General features: G+C 43.7%; 1 protein-coding gene across 1 annotated transcript in view; it reads right to left on the bottom strand.

The window, feature by feature from the left end:
• The window catches only part of MICU2 (mitochondrial calcium uptake 2), a 255667-nt gene that overhangs the window by 42534 nt on the left and 193823 nt on the right, over positions 1-19310 (bottom strand). Inside the window, exons 5-6 of the mRNA XM_040426209.1 lie at positions 11626-11673; positions 43-125 (exon numbers count right to left, since the gene is read on the bottom strand). Coding sequence (XP_040282143.1) covers positions 43-125; positions 11626-11673 — 131 coding nt within the window. The remainder of the gene's footprint in view (positions 1-42; positions 126-11625; positions 11674-19310) is intronic.

The following is a 19310-nucleotide window of genomic DNA, read 5'->3' as shown; positions in this document are numbered from 1 at the left end:
TGAATTATTAAAAAAGAAACAGACACACACACACAAAAATACCTTAAAAAACTCTTTCTTGTCGACTTGGTCATTGTCATCAGCGTCTAACATCTCGAATGCAATCTGGAATCCAGTTTTTGGTTCTGAAACATTTTAAAGAATTATAAAAACTTTTGACGGGATGATCTTAAAAAAAAAAAATAAAAAAAAAATAACAAAATTTGCATTTGGGGTACTTTGGGCTGGAATTAAAAACCTACTGTATTGGCCAGTTATGGTGTCCTGTCCACTTTGACAAGCTCATGCATCAGATTCTGTGTTAGCTCCTCGGAGACACTACATCATGTTAAACGCCTATCAGAGGATTCTCAGTAAATAAAGGGTAGTTCCCCAGTTGGGCCCTTCATCGATCAGCCAGATAGTCTCCTTCTCTCTGATGAACGCAGCCTGTCTGTGTAACATTTTTGGTGGTGCTGAAACCTTATTGATTATTTGGTGCTGACAAATTACAGCCGACTGTGCCAAAAGGTATTGTCCATGGCATTCTACCCATTTATGGCATACTATATATAGACTTAAAGGAGTTGTACGAGATAATAAAAAATCTTCCCAACTGGCAAAAAAAAAAAAAAAAAAGTGTTAGGGTTCATTCACACGTCCGTAGTGTATTGCGGATCCGCAATTCACCCGGGTGGCACCCCCCATAGAACTGCCTATTTTTGTCCGCAATTGCGGACAAGAATAGGACATGTTCTCTTTTTTTGCGGAGCCGCGCTCCGGAAATGCGGATGCAGAGAGCACACAGTGTGCTCTCCGCATCCCGTTCTGCCCCATTGAGAATGAATGCGTCCGCACCCATTCCCGATATTGCGGAACGGATGCGGACCCATTTGTGGAAGTCTGAATAAAGCTTTAAACTCACCTCTTTCTCCAGTGCCGTTCTCTATGGGGCTGGTCTAGTCCTTCAGCTTCTGCTTATTTGCAGTGGTGATGTGCCGATATGCAGCACATGACGGTTGCAAATCACTGTCCTCAGCAGTCAACCACTGAGGTCAGTGATTGGCGTACACCGGCACCTGACTGCTGCAGTTTGGAAACGAGCAATAAAATGAGGACCGGAGTGGTGGCATAGAGAACGGCGTTAGAAAAAGAAGCTGCTCTTCATTCGTCTGATTGGGGGCTTCACCACCATCAATAATACACAGTGGAGTCACATTATTATGACCACCAGCTAATATCCAGAGTAACCTCTGTGTGCAGCACAGACAGCAGCTAGAAGGACTAGGAGTGACTCAGTAAGGTCCTGGTAGGTTGTCACAGGTATGTGGAGCCATGCTGACTGCAGTGCATCCCACAGCTGCTGGAGGGTGTGTGGAGGGAGGATCCACAGAGCAAACATGAAGAGCAAGACAATCCCACAGATTGCTCAATTGGGTTCAAGTCTGGGAGAATTAGGGGGCCAGGGTAGTTCTTGGAAGTCTTGGTCATGCTCTTCCAGCTAGTGTGGTATGTTGCATTGTTTTGCTGGAAGATCCCATCTGCCCAGGATAGACAATCAGCATGTATGGGTGTATGTGATCTGCAAGGATGGATTCATACCCAAAAAGGTTGAGTGCCTTTCACATGGACAAGTGGCCCAGAGAATGCCACAAAAACATTCCCCAAACCATAACGCTGCTACGTCTGCCACGACCAACTTGTGTTCTTCCAGCAATGGTTGCAGGGTATTTGTTCTCGAATGTTTCTTGCCTGCCATGTCAATGTCCATCTGTTTGATGAGGCAGGAAACATGACTCATCAGAGAAGACAACCCAATGAGTGGAGGTCCAATTCTGATACTGAGGTGAAAATTGAAGGCTTTTCTGCAGATGCGACTTTGTTAGCAGAGGTGCAGTAACCATCCCTCTGCTTCTGAGCCCCATACACAGTAGGGTTCTCTGAACTGTTGTTTTAGATACACGGCTGGTAGCCTCCTGGTTCATTTTGGGTGGTGAGCTGCTCCACTGCAGCATGTCGATCTGCCCTTGCCCACCTTCGTAGCCGACATTCACCTCTCACATCAGTGGCACGTGGTGCTCCGCAGTGTCCATGACACTTATTCGCAATGAAGCCATTTGAGAACAGTTCACAAACTGCAGTTTCAGAACTACTGCCCCTCTTAACCCGAAAGCGAATGATCATTACTTTTTGCAACTCTGATAAATCGCCCCTTTTATCCATGACAGCTACGAGGGATGTGTGTGCAGACAGCCTATCGCTCACCTTAAATACCCACCAAGCCAGACCACCACACATGACTTCCTGCCAGAGCTACGTGCTGCCGAGGTCGAAAGTAGGAAATGTGACTCAACTGTGTACATGCATGGTGTACCCTAAGAATACATCAATGGAGAATCCAGAAAAACCCCACTTAACACCCAACAGAATATTATGTCCAACATCCCCATCAACTCTCCCACTGCATACCAGCAATTGTGACTGCACAATGTGGTGGCCAAAGACGGGGCAGAGAAACCTGTCATTATAGCAGATGCCGTGCATACAGACATTTCTCCTTCTGAAAAAAAACAGTTTTTTCGAAATCTCATATTTCTGCACGAGCTCCAGATCTACGAGTGCACCAGACAATGACGCATTTACAGTACCCAGACCCGAGAGTGGCATTTAATACCTGAACATTTTAATATGCAAGGCTGCTTATCACGTCCCTCTTGAAGTTATCTAGAGTGAAGGGTTGATTCGGAGCCTTCCATCACCTCTCACACCCATAGCATTAGTCTAAGGTTCATCAGAAGACGAGTGATCTCTTTGTAAAATGAACCTGAAGCAGGAGCCAGAAATTAAGAGCCGCTGGAACGTCCAACGCTAAGAACTTTCTCTCTTGAAAATGATTTTCTTTTTCCTTGATGGAATGTTGTTCTAAGATTTCTTAGATATTGGTTGTATTCTGATGCCTCCTGAGCTAAGTGGAGTGGATCGGTATGAAATATAATTCCCCCTGCGCAGACAGAAGATGTTTGTTTCTACTAAGGGTCTCGTAATCTGTTACAAAGGCATGAATAGAGCAAAGTACAATGTCTCTCACAAAAGGCGGCCACCAGCCATAAGGGGCATCTGTGGTAACAGAAATGATGGTTACCCTCGACCCCTATGAATGATGCTTTCATTTCATTTGAAGATGATTGCTAAATGTCATAGTGTGCATTGTGTCGAAGGAATTCCAAGATCAACCCTGCTGTTTGCTATGCTGAAAGTTATGGACCAAGAATCTGAACCACAGATACAGACGTGTCCTTTCTCACCTTTCCTCTTGGGTTGATATATATCCGAAGAGGAGTGGTGCGAGATGACAAAGTTTAGAAAAGGCATAAAAACTTTTGCGTTACAATGCCAGAGTAATGCAAATGTATTCTTTTTCCCAAGGGGGTCATCTTGCAAAAGGAAAGGTAAGGAACGACACATCTGCATAGTCCATGGGTCAATCGGACCCCTCGCAGAAGTGAACAGTACTTTTTTGCTAAAGACCTTTACTCATGGAATAACCTAAAGGCTTAAAGGGGTTGTTGAATATTATTTAAAATTGGCTCAAATAAGCGTAAACAATAAAAGTGATACTCACCTTACCATTCCTCCTTTGCTACACCCTGGTCCTATTTGGACACACAGGAAATGCCTGCTCAGCCAATCGTTGGCTACGGGCTCATACACACCAGTGTGTGCCCCTTGCCTGTACTGAGGACCGCAAACAATGGGTCAGCAATATACGGGCACTGATTGCATGCACTCAGTATCACGGATGCGGACCCATTGACTTGAATGGCGTTTCCTGCATGTCAAGAGGAAGGAGAGGACCACTGTGGAACCCCATTAATGGAACCAGAGAGTGCAATGGAGGCTGTTAACAGTAGGGTGAGCACCTTTTATTGTTTTATGCCTATCTGAGCTGGTTTTAAAAAAAAATTGCAATGGCTGGACAACCCTTTTAACTCCTTAACGCATAATGCCGTACATTTACGGCATTATGCGCCCACAATTGTATGGAGCAGACACCTGGTCACACCGAACCTGTCATTTAACCCCCTCAGTTGCTGCGATCAATAGCTATTGCGGCATCTGTGAGGCAAGGCTGAGGGACGCGACTCCCTTTGCCTTTCAATCGGAGACCTCACAGTGAAATTGTGGGGTCCGATCAGTTACCATGGCAGCCTGGGCGCTGCTGAAGCTTCCTGGGCCTGCCATGGTAAGCTTCCTGCTAAGCTGTGCACGAGACACAGCTCAGCAGGGTGCATGTAAGAATGCCATTCACTCTAAGGCCCCTTTCACACGAGCTTGACAACTTAGGTCCGGATGCTTTGAGGGTGCGTTCAGTGAAACTCGTACCATTTTGCAAGTAAGTTCAGTCAGTTTTGTCTGCAATTACATTCAGTTATTCTGTTTTTTTCCGAGCGAGTGCAATGTGTTTTGATGCGTTTTTCACGTGCGCGATAAAAAAAACTGAAGGTTTACAAACAACATCTCCTAGCAACCATCAGTGAAAAATGCATCGCATCCACACTTGCTTCCGGATGCAATGCGTTTTTTCACTGAAGCCCCATTCACTTTTATGGGGCATGGGCTGCGTGAAAAATGCAGAATATAGGACATGCTGCGTTTTTCACGCAACACTGAACTAATGCATGAAAAAACCGCTCATGTACACGTGGAAAACTCGCTCATGTGAAAGGGGCCTAAAGGTTTTGGGGGGTTAAAAGTTAGTTATAAAAGTAAAAAAAGGTTTAATAAAAATACCGAAATATTAATAGTTTAAATCACTCCCCTTTCCCAATTTTACATATAAAAATATATAAACAATAAAAAAATAAACATTCGGTATCGCCTTGCCCGCAGTGAACTATTAAAATATTGTAAAAATTTTCCTAAACAGTGAACACTGTAATGAAAAAAAATAGACTTTTTTTTGTCACCATGTTCTCCCCAAAAATTGAACAGCGATAAAAAAGTTGCACATACCACAAAAATGGTACCAATAAAAATTATAGTTTTCTCTGCAAAAAACAAGCCCTCATACAGCTCTGCAGACCAAAAAATAAAAAAAAAGTTATGGCCATGAGTACGTTGGGAGGACATATAAAAAAAAAATTCAAAAATGAAAATATTTTTTTTTATATTTGTGTTTTAGTAAACAATTAGTGAAAATGAATATGGGACATAACATTATGTGAAAATAATCATTATTGTTACATTTAGTACTGATCCGTTCCACTAATCTGGCATCAATAGACACCTGATGAAGTGCTGGACGTTTCAGATTATTTGGTAGTTCTATAAAAGTAAATCAAGCAGTCATATATTTTGTGGGAGAAGATTCGTAAAAGGCTACATGCACATGACCGTATGTGTTTTGAGGTCCGCAAAAAAAACGGATGACGTTCCGTATGGCATCTGTTTTGCGGATCCATTGTAATAATGCCTATTCTTGTCCGCAAACTAGAAAAAAAAAGGACATGCACTATTTTTTTTGCGGGGCAACGGAATGGACATACTGATGCGGACAGCACACGGTGTGCTGTACGCGTTTTTTGCAGACCCATTGAAATGAATGGGTCCGCATCCTATCCGCAAAAAAACCGGAACGGACACGGAAACAAACAACGTTCGTGTGCATGTAGCCAAACTTGTACTTAATTAATTTGAATCCTTGCTCATTCTATGCTTTGAAGTCAAAGAGACGATCAGTGATTGACAGCTGTAGATGTATGCTGTCATTGAAGGCTTCTGGACCGCCCACCGGACTCCAAAGCCCAGAATAAGCAGGAATTTAAATGAACAAAATACAAGTTTTACTGAATCTTTTCCCATAAAACTATATATAAATCTGCTCAGCTCCTCCTGCTCTGTAACCTGCTGGGTGCAGATTGCACTGCATTTTCATGGTGTCATTCATCATGAAGATATCTACCTACCTTACCTACTCTATCTATCCATCTACTCCTCTATCCATCCATCTATCTATCTTATCTGTCTAATCTATCTATTTTATCTAATCTATTTTATGTATGTATCCGCCTGTCTTACGCTACTTTCACACTGGCGTTTTGGCGTTCTGTTTGTGATATCCGTTCAGGGCTCTCACAAGCGGTCCAAAACGGATCAGTTTTGCCCTAATGCATTGTGAATGGAAAAGGAGCCGCTCAGAATGCGTCAGTTTGCCTCCGTTCCGTCTCCATTCCGCTTTGGAGGCGGACAGCAAAACGCACCTTGCAGCGTTTTGGTGTCCGTCTGACGAAACTGAGCCAAACGGATCCGTCCTGACACACAATGTAAGTCAATGGGGACGGATCCGTTTTCACTGACACAATCTGGCACAATAGAAAACGGATCCGTCCCCCTTTGACTTTTAATGGTGTTCAAGACGGATCCGTCTTGGCTATGTTACAGATAATACAAACAGATCCGTTCTGAACGGATGCAGACGGTTGTATTATCTGAACGGATCAGTCTGTGCAGATCCATGACGGATCCGCACCAAACGCGAGTGTGAAAGTAGCCTTACCTATCCGTCTGTCTATTTTATATAATCTATCTAGCCTCATATCTATCTATCTTATCTAATCTTCGTGCTTTACATGATGTGTTCTATGTGGCCACCATTCTGCCGGATGCCCTTGGGCAAATGTTTAATCCAGTCTTCGTGAACACTCTGAATTTCCGGGAGTCATATTGCATAGTGTGTAATATGGCTCTCTGTCTGTCTCTCTCTCTATATATATATTTTTTTTTATTGACTGGTCTAATCAGCATGCTACTGCTGGGTGGCGGCACAATTCCCATGTAAAATGAGTATGCTGTTAAAATAGTATGCATCCCAGTAACCTTCATTATTAAAAACAGAATGGAGTATTGCTGTTGATGCCAGTGGTGCCCCGCATCCTTCACCAAGTACAGAGCGTCAGCCCTGCCACCCTATTCTACCTATGCCGTTGCCTAATGTGCACGCTTCAGCAAAAGTAGCTTTCAAAATCGTGGACATATTTAGTTCTACGAAGGTAGCAAATGCAGTGTAACCACTTGACCAATAGATGGCGATAGACATGTACTAAATGCAATGTTTGCCAAATATCTGGCTGGTTTCAAATACAGTATATTGATGACCGTCAGCAATCTCAGGATCAATCTTCAAATAAACCAAAACTATACTTGCAGGATATGGAAAAAAAAAAAAACTTGAAATATACACTAATACTTATGCTGTAAGTGAATATATAATTTCTAACAGCTAAAATAATGTACAGTATATTGCTCCCTTAAAATTGCCATCATAAAAATTCTGGAGAAAACCCAGAAATATAGTTAGGTTTGTATATGGTACATGTTGTTTTGTAACTAATAGCATGAGTGTAAAGATAGCATTTTATTTGAAATTAGACTGGAGGGGGGAGAATTTATCAAGTCCCTTTTCTTAGCAAAAATTTGTGACTTTTGTGATTTTATGTTGCTCTTGTTGCTTTTGAAAAGTGGATGGGAAAGTGGTTGCTGTTAGACAGGCGAGTAGGTGCGTGCCAGAATCATCAAATATGACTTAGTCCAGCAGGTGGGCCGCAGAAACACTGGAGTGCCAGCTCTATATAAAGTGTTATTTTTTTTTTAAAAGATCCGACAAATCTTTCAAACATCGTGAGATATTTGATAAATTTGATCCAGATCACAGCAACACAGACCCAAGCAAAACCGACAAACATTCCCCTCATGATAATCCCCCCTTTGAACTGAATTTTATTTCTTAGCATGTGTAATCCTAGATAATGTCCCAATTTCTATCATACTTTAAAAGTGGAATTTTAGGTTAAAGGCATTGTCCCCTATAATTCTTTCTTGTTGAGTGGGTCTCCAGCAAGTGGCGTACCCTGGTGGTCCGTCTGCTGGGAATAGCTGTCTCTGCAAATGATCAATTCCCCAACAGATACAATGCACTGGTCCTCCAGAGCGAGAGTCCGTGTTGCATCCTAGGACTTCATGCACAGGTTTCATTACACAAGGTGCTATGGAGCAGATCATGTGCTAATGGCTCCAAAACTGAATGTATTACATTCAGTGACCAGAAAATGACACCCTCAGCACCCCAATGGCCATTGTCTTTTGGACCTGTCCCTGAGACAGCCATCTAGGTCAGGGACTTGGGAGTGGTCTTGGACTCCAGATTAACCCTGGCTCCTCAGATGCCACTACCATCTGAAACTTCTGAGGAGGATCTTAAAATACATCGAACCCCCTCTCAGGAAAGCCTTGGTCGGACCAGCGATCAGCAGTCGGTTGGACTATTGTAATGCCTTGTACATGGGACTCCCTAAGAAGAACTTGCATAGACTTCAACTTGTGCAGAATGCCGCAGCAAGGCTACTAATGGGTGTTGCCCGCCGAGAGCATATCAGTCCCTCTCTTAATGCCTTGCACTGGCTCCCCGTCCAACAACGGGTGATGTTCAAGATTGGATGCTTCATGCATAGGGTATTCCATGGTGTGGGGCCCTTGTACCTGCGACGTAAATTCACCAGGTACGCCCCGTTGAGGACATTGAGGTCTAGTAACTCTGCAAATTTTAACATCCCGCAAGTTAATAAGATCAGACGTGGAGGTAGATCCTTTTCGGCTCAAGGGGACAGATTTTGGAACCACCTACCTCTGGCCCTGAAAATGATTCCCAGTCTTCTCTCATTCAGACGTGCACTGAAAACCTTACTTTTCAAACAGGCGTTTGATCTTCCTATATAACACTTATTTTTGGTTCATATCATTTTTTTTTTCCTTCTAAATCTTAGTCTATAAATTCACGGTTGGTAATGTCCCTCCTTTTTTAAAGATACTTTTTCCTCACGTTTATTAATTTTGTTCTCTTCACATTCTCTATATCTCGCCCGAACCCTCTGAACCTTGAGATCCCTCTACCTTCCCTCTCTTTTGATAAGTGCTAGGAGATTGGTGTCTGGAATAGGTGCCTTATCCTCTAGGCCTTTGCGGCCCATGGTAAAGAGTCATGCCTTCTTTTTCGTCCCTTGTTGAATCAGCCAGCTAAGCGTATCGAGGCCCTAAGGGTAAGACTGCGTGTACACAAGACTATACATCATCATCATGTGATTCCTATCAGTCAATCCGGATTTTTCCATTTAACATATGGCGTTCACACCATATGGAGGTGAGGGGCATGCGGTGAGAGAACAGTGGTGCTTTATTGCAAAGAAGATAAAGTAAGTTCCTCTTAGGTATTGTGTGACGCCACCATATTGATAACCAGATGGGACAGCAGGTCATGGTCTACATCCCTGAGTGGACTCTCACCAACCATTAAAATGAGGACCAACCATGATCTCTGCAGCAGTTGCATGGGCAGCTCCTATGCCTCATGGTTGTAGCTGCACTAGCAACTACAGGCAAACTATTACTAGGGCATCTAATAGATGTCCTACTGTAAAACAACATGGCTGCTTCTCTGTAAACTTAAACCAGCTATACACATTAGAAAAAAGTTGCCCGAAACCACTGTGTTCAGCGGGACTGGCCGTGTTTGTGGACCTCCAAACTATCCTCTGCTGTTGATGTAGAGAAGGACATGCAAGTTCCTTCTTACATCAGCCTGTTTCTGTCTCCCCATAAGAACAAAAACATTCTCACCCAAGTCAAGACGAAGGGAGGTTGACCCAAAGAACATGTGGGATATCTCAAGTGCATGGTCGGTTTTATCATAAGATCTTCTAGACAGAATAATATTTCACCCGTTTTCTTTTGTTTTTTTTTACTTTAGAAAAGTGAAAGGGGTCATATATAAAAATTAGATTGGTGGAGGTATAGCAGCAGAGCAGGTCAGCTGAGGGAGTCATGGCATTGTCCACCAGACACAGCTCCATACTTCAATGGCTGGTTTTACAGCCATACTGAGTGCCGAGACTAGGATCCCCACCGAATAGTGACAGCCCATCAATTTTTGAAAAAAAGTCTCGGACAACTCCTTTAAATTATTTTCTAAAATGATAGAACTACAACCCCCAAAGGGCATTGAAAGAGCAGTGTTTTAAGCAATACAGATATTTAGTAAAATCTTCACATAGCAGGTGGTAAGTGGTCTACAATGCCCACACATTGAACACCCATGGAACAAGTGAAGTGATAAGAAAGATAAATAAATCAGGCAGAAGACTCTTCTAAACCCGCAGTCCTGGGTGATTTATAATGTCTATGATGCATAAATGTCAGCAGTGATGTAATTTGCATGAGTAAATCAGATTAGGCTAGGTCTCGGGGGTGTGCGCTTCTCTCCCCAGTATCCTCACATTCCTGGCTCTTACTCCCCTTCCCACCCTATGTACTACAAGCTTATTTTATTTATACTTTTGTCCTGACTTTTCAAATGACCACCCACATTCAATGTTCCGTAGATGTGTATCAGCGATGACTAATGTTACTTTCACACTAGACTTTTTTTCCTGATCAGACAGGGATCGTCAAAAAACGCTTCCGTTACTGATAATACGACCGTCTGCATCTGTTATGAACGGATCCGCTTGTATTATCTTTAAAACAGCCATGACGGATCCGGCATGAACACCATTGAAAGTCAATGGGGGACGGATCCGTTTTCTATTGTGTCCAAGAAAACGGATCCGGCACCATTGACTTGCATTGTGTGTCATGCCGTATCCGTTTTGCTCCGCATCGCATGACGGAAAGAAAACCGCAGCTTGCATGGGGACAAAACTGAAGCATTTTTCTACGGTATTGAGATCCTCGGAAAAGTTAAACTCAAGTGTGAAAGTAGCCTTAAAGAGGTTCTTCAATACATGGAACCCCTTTTCAGATGGCCAGGTAGGGTGTAAATGTCTCATCTTCACTTGTGCTCCATATCCAAAAGTGGAGGACAATGGAGCTCGGCACTGGATATGACAACAGTGACTGGTAAGCCTTTTTTTTTTTACATTTACCCTGTCTGTCCATCTTAAAGGGATTCCCCCAACATGTACATAATGGCATATGCACAGGATGTGACTTCATTTTCTGATAGAGACAGGCCCCTGGAGAACAGGGATACTCCAAATACTTCAAATCCAGGCAGAGATTGACCTGAGGGGTAGATGCACATTTCTGGGGCTATCTTCATTTATCTATGGAATTTATGGCCAAGCAGCCATGCTCATGCATGCACAAATGGCCGCCCCAGTTCATTTATCCCTTTCCTTGATGCGGCGGCAGGTCACGGAAGCCGTGTCCATCTGGCAAATAGGGCACTTTTTGTAGATATGTCACAAATGCCTGTTGGAAATCTCACAAGACAAGTAGAAATCTGGGTCTCACTTCCTTCTGGGATTCGCATCCCCACCCAACCCTTGGTTGAACTTGATGGACTTATGTCTTTTTTTCAACCGTATTAACTATGTAACTAAGAAGTAGATGGTCCTCTGCATCTCAAAATATCACTGCCAGTGTGGTCATCAGCATCGGAGCTCTAGGCTTTCAATCAGGAGGATGAACCACAGCAAGGCTATCCTTACTCCACAGAAAATCATTAGGCCCCTAGCCTATTGGTAGTCTATCAATATGCCAGACTCCCGAAACATCCATGTATTGTAGTGACACCGAATAATGGACAATACCTACTTGTAAGAATCGTCAGCAGAAAGAGGTACTCCGTGTAGGAGATCAGCCCTGGGGAGGAGAAGAGGGACGCGGTTAGACAGCAGCAGGCATTACAGCTCATGTTTATTAGTGACATTGCAGTTTACGTTACCGTGTCACATTTACACAAATAACGGCCGAGCAGATAAGTTTCACATTTTTCATTGTGTCGTCGTTAAGACTCGGACCGTGCAAAACCGACTCATGTGTTTTTAGTGCACTGGACATGAACTTTTTTTTTTTTCTTCTTTTTGCTAGACCGCTAGCATCTGTTTTATGCTTTTTTTTATCTCAGACATTTATTTGGTTTATTAAGACATCTGCAATGTCTTTGGTAAGGCGATTTCACAATTCCCTTACAACAGGCACTGTCTATTTAGATCTTAAAGTCCCATCTCCACTAAAAGACCTAAAAGTTCAGGTGTGACTGCAAGTAAATCTAAGTCAGGCCAACAGGGTCCCAGAAAGCTGACAAATGGGGTGTTGTATGGGGTGGTCTTCACACTGTAGAGCTCTTCCGTCTGTCCCTGGATGCAAAATGGAGAAAGCACTGTGGACACGGGTGGATCTGTCATGGATTTCACCCTTTGTATGGTCTGGAGGGATAACGTTTCTCATTGTGGAGACTGCCAAGTTGCCATAGACAAGCAATGCTCCCTGGGAAAGAAATATGCAAAGTAGCTCTTTTCCAGTAAGAAGGAAAGTGTCGCTCTACTGCCATCTAATGCAGGTAGCAACCTAATAAGTTAAAGGGGATTTCTGAGACTTTTATACTGATGACCTATATTCTGGATAGGTAATCAGTATCTGATTGGTGGGGGTCCGACACCCAGGACCTCCGCTGATCAGGTGTTTGAGAAGGCACCAGTGCTCGGAGTAGCTCCACAGCCTTCTCACAGCTTTTCCTAGGCCAGTGATGTCACGTCCATCAGTCACATGCCCCAGGCGCAGCTCAGCCCCATAAAAGTGAATAGGGCTGAGCTGCGATACCGAGCACAGCCACTATACAATGTAGGGCGCTGTGCTTGGTGAGCAGAGAGAAGGCTGCGGCACTACTGCAAGCGCTGATGCATTCTAAAACAGCTGATCGGCGGGGTCCCGGGTGATGGACCCCCCACAGATCGGATACTGATTTTATGTATTATCAGTATAAAAGTCTCACAACACCCCTTTAAAGTCTGACCCTTCAAGAGACCTTGCATCATGGCTAAGGATATAACCCAAACCAGAATCTTCTCAATATGGATAAAAGAGACCAGTCTGCATCTTTTCCGTCTTGGCTTATATCCGTAGTCATATTACAAGGTCTGTCGAAGGTTTGGACACTGACTTAGATGGTATATACTCTCGATAGGTGGCACAACATATAGAGCATTTCTTCTTGGTACAGAACTACTTTACATACTTTTTGTAAATCTGAAATCTGCTGCAAAAGTCTGTAGCAATTTAATGTAATTTGTTGAAAATTTTTGGTGTAATAAGTACTCATAGTATGCAACAAATCCTCCACGTCTGAACATAGCCTTAGGTACAAAATCAGTTGGCCACAACTTTCCTTTTATATTACAGAGAAACACAGGACGCTGCAAACTACAACCTTACCATCACTCTTTAGGATATGAATAGGGAAGCTGCTGGGGCAAGTGCAGGGCTTTAAAGAAGGCTTCTCAACTCTCCTGACAGGTCTGGTTTAGTAACTACGTGCGACTCCACACAACAACAATCTGGAGCACCTTTTCTTATAACTCTATGTTGTGCTGTTCCTCTATTATTCTTGCTAGAAGCTTATGAATAAGGGTACAGCTGGGTGTTACCAGATGGAGGCGTGTTCCGGCAGTTTAACACTTGCGATACTGTTTGGACAGTGTCAGACCGTGCAGGGATACGCCCCCCCTTCCACCCCCACCCACCAAGTGATATCTTTATTCATAAACTTCTAGCAGGAACAATTGTCCCTTTTCTCATAGCTTCTGGCAGCAATAAAAGAGGAATGGCACAATAGAGTCATAGGAATTAATGCTCCGGAATTGTCAATACATGTGGAATATAATTAGTTACTATAACAGACATGTCAAGAGAGGCGGCAGATCCTCTTTAAAGGGAACCGGTCATCAACTTTATGCTGACCTCACTGAGGGCCCCATAAACCAGTGACAGAAATGCTGATGTCAGCGGTGTGTCACTCATGAGCTAAATGTAAGAGGTTGCCGAGAACCAGCATCATAATCATTGCAGCCCAGGCCTGGAGAAGAGTCCAATCTACCTGAGAAGAGTCCTGGTTATTCCTAATCTCCTGCTCTCTCGCCCATCTGCTGATGATTGGCAGTTCTCTCCTAGAGAGAAAGGGAGAAAACTTGGTAGAAGCCGGTCAGTCATCAGCAGGAGAGCGGGAAGTCATGTATAACCAGGACTCTTCTCAGGTGGCCAGGACTCTCTTCCAGGCCCAGTCTGTGATGATTGTGATGTTGGTTCTCGGCAACCACTTACTTTTACCTTTTAAATGACAGACCGCTGAAATCAACTCACCGGTCTCTACTTTATTCTGCTGTTAGTATGGGTAGTATAAAGTGGATGACAAGTTCCCTTTAACTTTACTTCCCAATATTTAACACTTCTCTAACATTACTGTTTTGCGAGCCCTTTCACAACCTAATAAGAGTGAAGACTCCCCTGTCCGCAATCTCATGGGGCCACACAAACCGGCCGGGTTACCAGACCACAATGATAACAGAACTCTTTCCCAAAAAAAGGTATTTCCTCTCTTTGTGTAATACGTCCTTTCTAAGAGGTGATTTATCTTCCTCTAGGCTCCTTCAAGGACTATGATATGTATGTGAGGTCAGAATATACAGGTGTCGTTTAGGCGATGATTTTGGCGCACACAGTGGAAGTCATTACACCATCGAGAGGGGCTGGGAAGTGAGTCCTTACATTCCTTGTGTGTTCGAATACCTTGAAAGACATTGCAAAGCCTGACAGGCACTATGGGGATTAATCACTCAGCGGAGGCTTATATAGTACAGAAGACATTTCAGTGTGGCATGTTTAAACACCGCTTACAGAAAAGTAAACTTAATTTTCTTCCGTTTACATTGAGCCAAATTAATAGATAAAGGAAACCCATCAGTCTCGAGGAGCAAAGTGTGGATTCTGGTAGCAATAGGAAACATGAATTACAATGGGATCTTAGAGGAAGCAGCACATTGTAAAATTAGCATTCCTTGGGTGACGATCCATAAGTTGATTATTAGGGCTGATTCACACAAATGTGATCGGCACGGGAAACACGGTCTACGTGTCGGTTACATTTCCAGGGCTGACCGCGGTTACCCTGAATCTAAGTGACTGACCGATGATACAGTCCGTATGATCTGATTGTGGGGCTATTGCAGTGTATTCACATCATCATGATCATCCCAGTGATCAGGTACGAGTTGACTGTATCATAAATCACTTTAAAACAGTCAGTTCGGGTCAGGTGAGCTGCGGTCGGCCCGGAAGATGCGACAGACAGACACATGCTTAACCTTTGCATTAAACAATAGTACAGTGCGTGTACATGAGGAATAACACTACAGTGTATATATGGCCACTATATCACTTGTATCTGGCATTTTTTAGTTTTCCTCTGTGCATGCTGAATGCCTAGTTTGTAGTTTCTAAGACATGTTGGGTGGAGACTAGCTACTATCCACTGCACACAGAAAGTAAAGGAGAATCTGCTTCCTAAACTTCTCTTATGCACTCAGAAGCAGCCCCAGGATCATGGATATTTCAGAGAGGCACTGACCTGTATGGTTGTGAATAAAGCATTATATCTCAGCCTCTGTAGCTGAAGCAGTCTGCTTGTCTGCGTGTGATCCTGCTCATCCCACCCCCTCCCCTCTTCCTAGATTTCCTTTAAATTGTTTAATAGGGCCCTCGCGTGGAGCTGCTCCCATCTAGGACAGGATTAAGGTATTTTTCGAAGTGAAAAGCAATTAGCAGGAGATAGAGGGAGGTAAACTGCTAACATGAGAACTGCCCCTTTCTTATTGTAAAGACATATTACAAAGTTTCTTGTGGTCACTTGTACTATTGGTGTCCCGCAGATCCCAAGTCTGTTCAGTTTGCAATTTAAATATGACAACCAGTTAATGGCTCAACAAATTGTTCTGGAAAAGTTATGGTGGGTGGGGACTATAGAAGTCAAGTCAACAACTTAAACTTTTTTGTGTTTCTTATACAGTTTCTACACTATTTTTGCAGTGTGTTTTGTGCATTATCCTGCAAAGGGAAGCCAATGGGATTAGAGGATATGCTACCATGAAGGGGGTCCGTACAATCTTTAGGTAGGTGGTATGTGTCAAAGTAACCTCCAAATGAATGTCAGAACCAAATGTTTCCCAACAGAACTGTGTCCAGAACATCACATTGACTAAACCGGATGCGGACATCCCCCTTGTAGGAGCTTTCGATGGTGGGCAGGCGTCAGCATGGACAATCTGACCGGTTGTGCTTATCCAGCAGTAACTTTTTCAGTAATTTGCTTTACAGTATCTCTTCTGTGGAATCACATTAGACGGCCTAACCTTCACTCCCCATATTCATCAATCACCAGTTGTCCTTTCTCTGACCACTTTTAGTAGATTATAACCACTGCCTGTCGGGAACACCTTGCAAGACCTGCTGTCTTGGAGATGCTCTGACGTCTAGCCGTGACAATTTGGCTCTTGTCAAAGTCGCTGAGATGCTTAGGTTTCCCCATTTTTCCTGCTTTCAACACATCAACGTCAAGAAGTCACTGTTTACTTGCTGCCCAATATATCCTAGCCCTTGACAGGTGCCATGGTAATAAGTTAATCAACGTTTTTCACTTCAATCATCAGGGTGGTGTCCCATATAGTGGTCACCAAAGGTGCAAGATGTGGCCGTGGTGCGGCCAAATGCAGAGAGTCCGTGAAGTTTGAAAATTAAGAGTTAACTATTTTGTTGAGCCATTAACTGGTTAATACATATTTAAATTGCAAACTGAACAGACTTGGGGTCTGTGGGACACCATCCTTAATATTATGGCAGATCGGCCTCTAATCTGAACATAACCAGGCAGATTTGACTTTGGGAAAACATCTGCACGTGCTCATTTCTGTTTTATTACACTTAAATACGAAAAAAGGAATCATTAATAGACGTCATAATGTCTTGTATAAAGACACATGCTCTTCCACTGCTGTTATATAGGAAAACATGCTGTAATGCTTGAAGAGAAAAACCTGAAGTGCTGGGACTTGTATATTTGTAGTTGCATAGGGCAAGACGAAACCTAAAATGCAGTAACCGCAATGCCCCTTTGATGTGAGTGACAGTGAAAAGAGATGTCAGCACTGGGCAATCTGCAGCAGGAATGTGTGTCTGTACAGCACAAAGATTTACAGTCTAGGAGCCTGCGGATTAGGGGAATGCTGATGTCCGGACACTGGAGGCACCTGACGGACCTGTACATGAAATTATCTGACTCCATGCCTTTAGTTACAGTTCACCATACACAGCATATACAGATGTAGGAGTTAACTAGGGCTGAAACGATTAGTCGAATCAATCGAGTAACTCGACACACAAAAATCCTCAAGGCAGAAAATTTGTTTGTACCATGTGACCACGGAGCGTGAGGGAAGTGCTTGTTATTACTCACCGCCCCGTGGTCTCCTGCTGGCTAGCACCGCGCTGCACTGTCCTCCTGACGTACACACATTGTCAGGATATAGTGCACGTAAGCGCGCACTATGACCTGACGCTGTGTGACATCAGGTCTCAGTGTATCGCGTGAAGATGATGATGGAAGAGCTGTTGAGTGCCAGCGCCACCCCTAGCAGGAAAGGTAAATATTTGATCTGACTGGAGCTGGGGACAGATGGCATGGGGAGAGCTGATGGCACGGGGGGGAGAAACTGATGGCACGGGGGGAGAAACTGATGGCACGGGGGGAGAAACTGATGGCACGGGGGGAGAAACTGATGGCACGGGGGGAGAAACTGATGGCACGGGGGGAGAAACTGATGGCACGGGGGGAGGAACTGATGGCACGGGGGGAGGAACTGATGGCACGGGGGGAGGAACTGATGGCACGGGGGGAGGAACTGATGGCACGGGGGGAGAAACTGATGAGTTTTTGTGAAGGAAAACGTTATTTTAATTAGTTTTTTCTTATTACAGTACTCTATTAATCGTTGTATTAATCGGTAGAATACTTGATTGCTAAAATAATCGACAGCTGCAGCCCTAGAGTTAATACATCGGCTTAACTAGACGAGGTAACTAAACTAGTTGTCTTAAGCCGACACCCTCAACTGCCTTTCAATGCCTTTTGTTTCAGGATATCACAATGAGTTAAGAAATTTGAGTTAAGAGTTTGAATGTTAGCTCTGCTACATCCTTATATGTATAGGATAAGGTCCGGATGCGTTGCGGCAAACCCGCGCGAGTAGGTACACAATTGCAGTCAGTTTTGACTGCGATTGCGTTCCGTTGTTCAGTTTTTATCGCGCGGGTGCAATGCGTTTTGCACGCGCGTGATAAAAAACTGAATGTGGTACCCAGACCCGAACTTCTTCACAGAAGTTCAGGTTTGGGTTCAAGGTTGTGTAGATTGTATTATTTCCCCTTATACCATGGTTATGAAGGAAAATAATAGCATTCTGAATACAGAATGCTTAGTACAATAGGGCTGGAGGGGTTTTAAAAAAAAAATTAAAAATTTAACTCAACTTAATCCACTTGTTCGCGCAGCCGGCATCTCTTCTGTCTTCTGCTTTGAGCAATAGGACCTTTGATGACGTCACTGTGCTCATCACATGGTCCATCACATGATCTTTTACCATGGTGATGGACCATGTGATGAGCGTAGTGACATCATCAAAGCTCCTATTCCTCAAAGAAGAAGACAGAAGAGATGCCGACTGCGCGAACAAGTGGATTAAGGTGAGTTAAATTTTTTTTATTTTTTTTTAACCCCTCCAGCCCTATTGTACTATGCATTTTGTATTCAGAATGCTATTATTTTCCCTTATAACCATGTTATAAGGGAAAATAATAAAGATCGGGTCCCCATCCCGATAGTCTCCTAGCAACCGTGCGTGAAAATCGCACTGCATCCGCACTTGCTTGCGGATGCTTGCGATTTTCACGCAGCCCCATTCACTCCTATGGGGCCTGCATTGCGTGAAAAACGCAGAATATAGAACATGCTGCGATTTTCACACAACGCACAAGTGATGCGTGAAAATCCCGGCTCGTGTGCACAACCCCATAGAAATGAATGGGTCCGGATTCAGTGCGGGTGCAATGCGTTCATGTCACGCATTGCACCCGCGCGGAATACTCGCTCGTGTGAAAGAGGCCTAAGCGTCGTCCACATACAGTGGCCCAGATTTACTAATCCTATAAATGGTGTAAGCTTAGACCCGCGGTCTAGCACTGCAGCAGATTTATCACAGGGGCTCAGGCTGGATGACATGCAGGGACAGAATTTTATGCCAGAATAGTGGTGCAATTTAGGCCCCAACTCTGCCTCCTTTCCAACAAGCCCGCCTCCTTTTTGAGAAAAAAGTGAAGAAAATCTAGTTGTGCCAAAATTGGGCAAATGCTTGCACAGAGTTTAGGCACAGACACATTAGTAAATCTGGGCTAGT

Source organism: Bufo bufo, chromosome 3, assembly GCF_905171765.1.
Source record: "Bufo bufo chromosome 3, aBufBuf1.1, whole genome shotgun sequence".
NCBI classification, from domain to species: Eukaryota; Metazoa; Chordata; class Amphibia; order Anura; family Bufonidae; genus Bufo; species Bufo bufo.
This window is presented reverse-complemented; position numbering and strand designations above follow the sequence as displayed.